The 10,000-nt window shown below is 45.7% G+C and overlaps 1 protein-coding gene across 1 annotated transcript in view; it reads right to left on the minus strand.

Annotated features, from left to right (window-relative positions):
• Positions 1-8,443: 8,443 nt before the first annotated feature.
• The window catches only part of LOC119598435, an 8,899-nt gene continuing 7,342 nt past the window's right edge, over positions 8,444-10,000 (minus strand). Inside the window, exon 8 of the mRNA XM_037948076.1 lies at positions 8,444-8,632. Coding sequence (XP_037804004.1) covers positions 8,444-8,632 — 189 coding nt within the window. The remainder of the gene's footprint in view (positions 8,633-10,000) is intronic.

A 10,000-nucleotide genomic window follows, 5' to 3' on the forward strand; every position in this document is an offset into this window, starting at 1 on the left:
AATAAAAAAAAGGTTTTAAAAAAAGAAACTAAAAAAGCCAACCCTAGAGACGAAAATCTCTTTGACGGGAAGATTGACTCTACTGTTGACTGCTGTAGTCACTTGTAAAACGTTTTGGGGGAGGCCGTGAAGAGAGGGGAGAAGCGTCACGGTCGCAATGAGGAAATGCTCAGACTGTCGCAGTCCTAAAAGGGGGGAAGCTGAACAGAACCAAGAGCCCCACCCCTCACCCCGACTCCCCTTCCACCCCAACCCTGGCCACACCCACACAGGCAGACCCAAAACCCGGTGAATTGTGAAAACCAGTTCCGAGAAAGCTGACCTTATGAAAGAAAAGGCAAAAAAGAAAAAAGTGCCGAAAAAGCCGAAGTGAAAAAAGCCAAACCCAAAAGTCAGAGCCCAAGGCTTTCACCTCCCAAGGACCAGGGTTAGCCGACAACGATAAGATCCCTAAACCCCACGGGCTTTAAATGGGTTAACTGAAAAAAAATTAAAGTTTCTCTGATGAAACTTCCCCAAAGAAAAAATCATTACAACAATCAAGCAACTACAGGGGAATTCCTAGGCTTCAATGCAAAGAATCCCATCCTCCAACAATAGTGCATAAAGGGAAAAATTTGGTGTAGTTATGCTCCAGAAGACATTAATAGGGGGGGACTGCCCCTTTTCTCACTATCAGTCTTCATGCTTAAAAAATAGCTGCAGCACAAGACGGGTGGTCAAGGGGAAAACTTCAATGCCGTCACCCCATCCTGGCTCCCTGTAGGGCACCGTGCGGCGGCCATCACTAGCCTACGTGCTTGAGACTTTCATCGAGATCCTCTTCCAACTGCCAAACCCAACGCATGTCAAGGGGGGGCCTAGACTCAACCCGGCCCCTTCGGTTTCCCGGGGGAGAGAATTAGAGGTGGTCGATGATACTATCACAATGACCCTTATGGCCTGTTTTACCCTCATGGTGTTGGCCTAGCCCAAATGCCCAAATACGTATATTACGTACATATAGTCATAAATATATAGATAATATATTATATAAAATATATTATTTTTAAAAATTAAAATTTCAACACCAAATATATACATAATGTTATATATTATAGTCATATTATGTATATATATATATTATATCGTATATAACGTAATATAGACATATATACATATACGACTATACACACACACAATATATTATATTATAAAAATATATAAAATTATATATTATATATATATATTAATATATATATTATGTATAATATATACACCAATATATTACAACTGTTTATATATTTTATGTAGTATATTATTTTATATATGCTATATGCAAGTATATTAAAATTATATATATATATATTAAAATAATTTATATATATAAAAATATAAAATAATATATGTCGTACAAATATATGTACATTATAGTACAAATTATGTACATATATTGTATTATATAAATACATACAAATATATATAAATATAATAATAAATTATATATATATATATACACAAACCCCACACACAAAAACACACACACGTACATATTATAAATTATACATATATACTAACATATATGCAATATATATAATATATAATAATATATAATAAAATATATATATAATATTAATATAATATATATATATTTCATATATACAGACAGTTTTACATCAAAGTCAAAATATATGTCTTTCATATATTTTTCGTAAAATAATACTTACAATAATACGTACATATAGAACTTTATATACACATACATAATATATATATAAAATTTATTATATATAATAAATATATATATAAATATAATATAATATATTATATATATATATTGTACACACATAATGTATATAATATATATATATATAATATAAAATATATATATATATTATATATTTTTAAAAAATATATATATATATAATTAATATATATATAAAATATATATAATATAATTAAATATTATATATATATATATAATATATATTATATATATAATATATATATTATTATATATAAAACCGTACATTTATAGTACATATATCGTAATTAAGCGCGCACACACACACACACACCACACATTTAATATAATTTTTATATATATATTTATTATATTTTATATATATATATATATTATATATAATTATATTCCCCGTGTTGATACAAGGAAGAAAAACCCAAAATACAAAAACTAGACTTATTGAAAATGAGACTACTTTCGAAACCCGTTGGTTTCCCACCCTTTAGGTTTGGGGGATCCTACACACACATATATAATATTATTATATATATATATATAATATAAATATATATAATATATTATATTATATATATATATATATATATATGTGTGTATATATATATATTTATATATTTTATAATATAAAATTATATTATATATATATTATATTATATACAGTGAATATAAAAAGTACATTTACATACATACCCCCAATATATATAATTATATTTTATATATATTATTAAAATAATATATATAATATATATATATTTTTAATATACGTATCTATCTTATCTATTTTATATGCTTATATTTAATATATATTATATACTTATTTTAATTGTAACAAATATATAAGGTGGTATGTGCATGTTTATGTTTTGGGTATGTATGTGTGTTTATGTAGTTTAAATATGTAATGTATATGTCGTGTGTGCCTTTGTGTTGTTTGCCTTGTGTTGGTGCTTGCGTGTTGTGTGGTGTGTACAACAGTTTCAGGAACTCTGCTTTCTATTGTAAAAGCGTTTTTCTCGACTTCTACCCCTGATTCGCCAAAAACTGTGTCCCTTTAGCATTGGGGGGTTTCCCCCGAGTGTGAAAAAACTTTTACTTCTCCGGGTCCAGGCCCCAACCCCCTTGGTGGGGTTTACTTCCCCTTCCCGAAGGTTTGGCTTTTAAACTCAATAATGGACTAAAGCTTTGTCCAGACCGCCTCCTTGTCCCAAAGGCCCGTCACGTGTTTGGGTTTTTGGCTGTCCACTATGAAACCTTCCCCGAGTTGCATGGATGGGGTTTGTGTTTGTATGGAGGAAAGAGTGGTGGGGGGGCTGTACGTGGGGTTTTGCCGGTTGTACGCTTGCGTAATTAGTTGCATTCTACCTATAACAGAAATGAGAAAAAAGTTCGGGGAAAGAATACGGAAGCGGAAGTTATAGAAAACTAAATAAATTTATATTAGGGGAAATTGAAAAAGAAATGGGAAAGCTAAGAGGAAAAAAATGCGAGGAGGTTACAGACCAGCAAATACTAGAAAATGACATAGAAATTCCCGATAGGAAAATTAAAAGGTAAAAAAAATTAACAAAGGTGCCTAAGATTTAAAAGGAAAAATTCCCAAGACAAAATTTTGAATAGGGACAAGAAAATTTTACAGAAATTAAAGATTTTTTCGGGAAGGCCAAAATAATAAGAGGGGTGTTCGCTTGCGGAAAGAGAAAACAGCAAGGGGGGCCGTAAAACCATGATTATCCAGCCGCCCCCCTGAACTTTTGCTTGTGCTTGCTTGCTTGAGTTTGCAAGTTCTGGCTTCGCCCGGGTTTTCACTTAGGCCCCGGCCTGTGCCCTTTTTTTATGGGCTTTTTGTTGTCTGACACTGGGTGTTTCCCGTGGCGGGGGATTGCCAGCGGGCGTCCTGTACCGTGGTGTAAGCTCTCGCAAAATCTCTTTACCAGCACGACGGCTGTGTTCTGGGGGTTTGTCTTGGAATTTGCGTGTGCACGAAATTTCCCCAATATGTATCAGTGTGGCGTTGGGCTCCCGCAATCATGAAACACCTCTTTTTTCAGTTCAGGTTTGTATATCTGCCATGAACATGGTAACCTAGGCGCATTTGCAGAATCTTGGGTACCTCTGTTGTTTTTTTCAGAGAGTGCCATTTTTCATAGCCTGTGGCATCTGAGAAACAGCGGGCCAGGGGGAATGTCTCTTTTCCTCTCGTGAAGCTGCGGGGGAAAGGATTGGCCGTACCGCCCTTCCCTCCAAATAAACTCGCTTGATTATTATAAATGGATTTGGGGGCTCCCCCGCCGTTTTGGGCAATCGTCACAAGCTCATTGCCTCTATCCCTATATGGCGGGGAACCCAGTTTATGAAATTCTTCTACCCTGAGAAAGCATCCTTTGTGTTTTTGTGCCGAGGGTTTGTCGGGAGGTAGATTTGCTGGGTGACGCTGCTGAAGACGTCGAGGCCCCTTTTTGGAGTCAGTTGTATGCCCAAAGGGCCCTTTTTTCTCCTGGACGCGGGGTCTCAGTGCCCCCATGATAGCAATACCTCTGCCTAAAGGGTGGAGGCGTTTTTTGTTCCCCTCTGGATATTGGGCCCCTTGCTGAAAAGGGGGCCCCTGAGTTGGGTAAAGGGGATCGCCCGACCCGCTTGTAATTGTTAGGCTCCCCGGGGGTGTGGTTGCAATCCCTCTGGGTTTTGCCTTTAGGCTAGGCTACTCTCTGCCGAAAACTCTATCGGGGTTTTGTCCCACGGGGGAGCCGAAAAAAGTCGGGGTGGGGAGTAAATGCCCTTGGCCAGTAGGGGTTCTTTGACGAGGGCGTATTACACCCGGCTGTGTGAGACGCCAGGAGTTGTTTGCAAACAGCTTTATCTTGTTTAGGGTCTACTATTTTGGTCTTAGGCGTTTTTTCCTGGGAGCCTGGATGACCTTTGATAAAAATTTGGGCCCCGTTAGTAAATTGTGAGGCCGGGGGGAGAAGGTTTTCCCCATAGGAGGTTGGGGACCTTCCCCCACCTTGGGCACCAGAATGACCCTGGCGGCTTCGTTTTGGACGCTCCAATGTCTTTATATTTTCTCTTGATCCCAAATCAGGCGAGGGAGCATAGTCTACAAGGGCCCCTGACAGCATGTACTAAAAGACTTAGTACTCTGTGTCGGGCCCCTATGCGTCTTCCCTCATTACTCTCATGACGACGTCTTGCCTTTGTTCGGTCAAGCAGGTACTGGACCTCCTGGCGGAAGGGAGGGCCCCGGTCTACCCTTTCCCCCCAAGGTAAGGATTCCAAAACCCCACCCCAATCCTTTCCCCTGGATTTTCAGACTCGTGCCGAACTCTCTGTCTAAAAAAGCCATGGCCTTTGGTTTTGGGGGCTGCAGAGGATTTTTAGTCCTGCCCCTGCAACACCCTGGGATACCAAGTCCAGCAACGCGGGGGTTTTTGTTTAGGCATGTCTCCAGTGGAATGATGCAAGATCGTCTGCATAGGGATGATTTTGCCCCCACGGGAAGGGTTTTATTTTTTAGGATCGGACTTAGTGTGTTAAAAAGGGCGGACTGAAAACCCACCCTTGGCGTTCCTTTTCTAGGGCATGTGCTTATAGGTACCTTAAATTTGACTCGGGCGTTCTATTCTAAAGTAGTCACCTATCCAAAAAGAGTTTACCTCGTTTCCCTTTTTTTGGATCAGGCTCTCCTAATGGCAAGAGGTTTCCCAATTCAAAAGCCTTCTCCGGGTCAAGGAATACGCCACAGATCGCCCGTGTTTATTGTGCTCAAGAGCGTGGCTATGCTGGCGCTTGCTCATCCCCCTGGGAACCCGTGGAGGTTTTCGTGGGGGGCTCCCTTTTTCCCTTGGGAGCCTTTTCAGTCCCATCCTCTCGGCAGTCTTGGCCAACAGCTGAGGAGGAGATGGGGGGGTACTTCCCCGGCCCCTTTTGGTTTAGGGGGGGAACTATGGTAGCCCCTTCCAGTCGGGGGCGAGTGGAAGTTTCCCGGGAAACCTGTTGAGAGTTGCGGGAATCCCAACCCCTACCAGTCCCAGGCGGAGTGAGGGGGTCCCGAGACCCCGTATCGCCCGGGGCTGATTTTTGCGACTGGCTTTGTTCATCTTAGTTCCCTCAGAAAAAGAAAAACGTCGAGTTTCGGGTTCGGCTCCCCTTTTCTCTGAGTGAGCAAGTCTGTCGGGTTTGAGGCTTTTTGTCTTGCCCCATTCGGCTGGCAGACTGTCGCTGCTCGTTCTCGCAAAAAAACCTTGCGCCATCTTTTGGGGCCTCTCCGGGGTCTGGTGCGTGCATCTCGGGGCTGAGCGGCTGGGGGCTCGCTTGACCGTTCCATACTCTGAGAGGGGGGTACGGTGATCGAAAACCACCCCATTCCACCACTTTTCCTGCCTCACTCTGGGGCATTTCCCTTTGGGCCCTCCCTACCGCCCCCTTTGGGAGGGCAGGTTGGGGGGGTTTTTTGCCTTGGGAAATTTTTTTCGGAAATGTTTACCCGTGGTTGACCTCCCAAAATCCGTCATTAAAGTACCGGGCTCCTTGGCCCCTGGACCCAGGCCGGTTTTGGGTAGGGTCGTGAGGCTGCCTCATCAATGGCTTTACAATCGGGCTTGTAGCATTTCCACATTTTCCCTCTGTTTTTTTGGTTCTTTGCTTCTCAACAGCGGGCCAAGGCCTCTGGAACCCCTGCCTTTTGGCCCTTTTGTCTGTTTTTCCATTTTGGATTGGGTCGGGTTTTCGGCTGGGCCATTTCCCCATGGGGTTGTTTAGGGGCCATAATGGTCATAGTGCGGTCTCATCGACACGCCACCCAATCTCCCCCCAGAGTCCAGTGGCCGGGGTGAGGTCTGGGACCCCTCCTCTCACAGCGTTGGCTCCTGGCTGTTGAGGAGAGCGATCTCGGGGAATGTCTCGAGCACTTTGGCTATGTGAGGGCCAGCCGCACCCGGGTACCCTGCGGGGAGCCGGGATGGGGTGGTGTGCATTGAAGTCTCCCCCTATATCACTCGGTCGTGTGCTGGGGAAGCACACCCCTGGCTGATTTTAAAGCTACTACAGTGTGGCCTGCTGTACACTTGTAAAATTTTCGGGGGGCCCCCGGCCAGTTAAATCCACGGAAAGAATTCAACATTTTCTCCCAGTGCGGTGCTGGGTTTTTTTGGGAGCGGGAAAATTTTTCCTTCACCAGGGTCACAGGCCTCTTTTCCCATGGAACGTGGCAGCGCGTAGACTGACCCCCCTGAAAGCGAACACTTCCGCTGAAAAGTCTCCGGGAGCATGACTGTCAATGCTCCTGACGCACTATTGCGTGGAGGAGGGGCACCCCTTAGGGAACCCAGATGTTCCACTGCAGAATCTTAGATTGCTTTTCATGATGTTATAATTGATATTACATCAGAGACATCGTCCATTCGGGTTGAGGGTCGGAGTCTGACAACTCCATTGTAAATTTCCTCACTGTTTTGAGGCTCTTTTTCGGCTGTCAGCTACCCCTGGATCCACTGGGGGTGGAGACCCTTTGGGGTAGCTCTACTTTTCGTTTTTGGTTTTTTTCTCGGGCCGGTGTTTTGGCATTGGCTGGCTTGCCGGGGCGGGCCTCAGCTTCTTCGTTCGGTTTGGGGGCACAAATCACCGGGTTAGGCTCTGCCTGGGGGGCATAGCCTGGCTGGGCTCGCCTGTGAGGGCATAGCCTGGCTTGGAGGGGGGAGGGGAGTTCGCCCGGGCTAGGGAGAGGTTTGGGGCTGATTTGGCCTTCTCCATTTTCCCTTTCCCCTTTTATGCTTTTCAGGGTTTTTTAAGAGTCGTCTGGCAAATGACCCCTTATCGCCTCTTCCCTGGGCCCTGGACAGGGATACTGCCATGTTGACACAGCATGTCAGGATCGACATGTCCCCTCGTCAAAACATTCTTCTGGGTCGGGGGGGGCCCGGGGGGTGCTTTTGGAACCTTTCTTCCTTGGTTCCTCTGCACTTGCTTCATTTGGGGGGAAACCCCTATTGCGGAGATCTCCGTTTCGGCTGGGGGGGGCTTCCTTCCCCTTAGGGGGCGGGAAGCTTTTTGCTTTTTTTCCCCCCCAGACGTAGGTCCTGGGGGGCAGGAACAAAGTCGGGCGCTTCTTAGAAAACCCCTTGCCTTTGAGGCCGCCTCTTTCCCACGAGAAGCCAGGCTCCCGGGTGATGCCCCTTGGCACAGTTGGACTTTGGCTGTTTTTGTCCTTTTTTCTTCTTTATGTGCCCTTTATGCACACCTCATATTGTGTGCCTTGCTAAACCCACTTTTGGCTTTGGGTGTACAGTTTGCCTGGTGGGGTCCTACTTTTGACTTGAAACACCCAAGTGGTTCAGGCAATAATGCTAGGTTGTAGTACCCCGTTTTCCCGATCAAGGTGGAGCTTGGGTCCTTTCATGGTCACCAGGGTTGCCCGGTTGGATCTTCCCCCCGCAAACGGGAAACCTCCATGACCTTGGGTGTGGTTACACCTCCAATCGTAAAAGAACGGAAACCAAGTAGCACCATCTTGACTCTCTTCTCCCGGGGTTCAGTGGCGAGAGGCCACTTTCCTCCCTCTTTTAACTCCTTTGTCTCCGCAGGAAAAAAAGGGTGGCTTGATCTTTTTGGGGACGATGATCAGCCCATCCGCGCAACCCGGGCGACAGCCGGATTTTGCCTGGCTCTCCAATGCCCCCCATTTGGTAGGGATTGTCGAAGCCTTCGGGTTTAAGGGGACCTTAAATTTTCGGGAAACGCCTTTTGGGGCCCGACCGCCATCAAGTCGGACTCGGCCTCGGGCCCCTTTCGGGCCGCCCCTTTTGGCTTTGGGGCTTGCTGGGAGGGACCAGCTGTTTTGGCTGGTTCGGCTGTGCCCTGATTTAGTCGGGGGGCGTCTGAGGGGGGCTCAAGACCTTCCTGGTTGGTGCGGGCCGGGGGGGGGGCCCGCACAGAGTTTTTTTTTTTTTTATTTTGTTTTCTTTTTTCCCCCTTTTCCTTCTTTTTTTTTTTTCTTTTTTTTTTGTTTTTTTTCTTTTTTTTATTTAATTTTTTTTCTGGGGTTTTTGACCCCCCAACGGTCCCCAAAAAGGAATGAGTGCTTTCCAAATTTTCAGAACATGAAGTGTATTCCCTTTTCCCTTTTTCCACCCCCGGGGGGGTAAAGGCCAGGGTGCCTTCCCGGGCCCGGGCCTGCCGGGTGGTCACCGTTTCTTTTCCGTGGGGGGGTTTTTAAGGGCGTACTTGCAGGGCATTCAACCCCCGGCCCCCCCCCCCAGGGTCCAAAAGGAAAACCTGGGATTGCAATCTAACCCAGGGGGATGTTAATCCGGAATCATTGCTGGAACCGCCCCCCCCCCTGGGAAAGGGAGCTCTTTTCCCTTTTCCAGGGGGCCCCCCGTCCTGAGGGGCCTGATTTTTTAAAGCCCTTTTTCCAAAAGCCCAAAGGGTTTTTTCCCCCAGGAGGGGGGTCCTCACCTGTTCCGATTCCTTTTCCCCTAAAAGGGCCACGACCAAACCCCGTGGGAGGTTAACTTTTTGGAGGTTCCAGGAGGGGTTTTTTAGGGACCTCTTTCCCCGAAAAATCCTGTTTCCCTCAGTGAGGGAAAAGGGGGCTTCCCTTTCCCCTTTGTCCCGGCAGCCCCCGCTTTTTCCTCCGGAGGGGACTGACCCCTTTTTTTTCAAAGTGAATCCCTCTTTTCTCTGAAAACCCAAAGTTTCACCTCATTAGGAAGGGGGCCCGACCTGTTTTCCGTAAAATTCCTTCATCCCTCTGAAAAAACAACCACAAAATTTTTACACAGTGAGGGAAAGAAATTTTTTCCCTTTTTCCGGGAAAGCGTTCCCTATTGCAGAACCGGGGGTGCAAAGGGGCCCTCCCCCTTCCCCTTTTAAAAAAAATCCAAAATGGTTTCAAACCTCCCCAAAAAGTGGGTTTAAACCTGGCAGGTTTAAGGCCCCCCGTCCCCCCCGGGGGGAAAAGGGGTTGGGGGCCCCCCCCGAAGGGAAATGGGGGGGCCCTTCACCCGAGGGGGGACGATTTTCCAAACCAAAAAACGCAAAGGGAGTACTGTACCCCTCTGCAACACAAAGTCACCAATGGGGGGGGACCGTCCGTCCAAGAGCCCACCGGAAAAGCAAACCCCGGGGCTTTTAAACCCCCTAAGGGGGAAAGACAACTTCCGGTAAATCCTTGGGCTTGTGGGCCCCCCCGCGCCCCCCCGCCATTGCCGGGAACCGACATCCCCCCCTAATGCCAAACGACCATTCCCCCAAAGAAGGAGTGCA

This window comes from Penaeus monodon, chromosome 41 (assembly GCF_015228065.2).
Source record: "Penaeus monodon isolate SGIC_2016 chromosome 41, NSTDA_Pmon_1, whole genome shotgun sequence".
NCBI lineage: Eukaryota > Metazoa > Arthropoda > Malacostraca > Decapoda > Penaeidae > Penaeus > Penaeus monodon.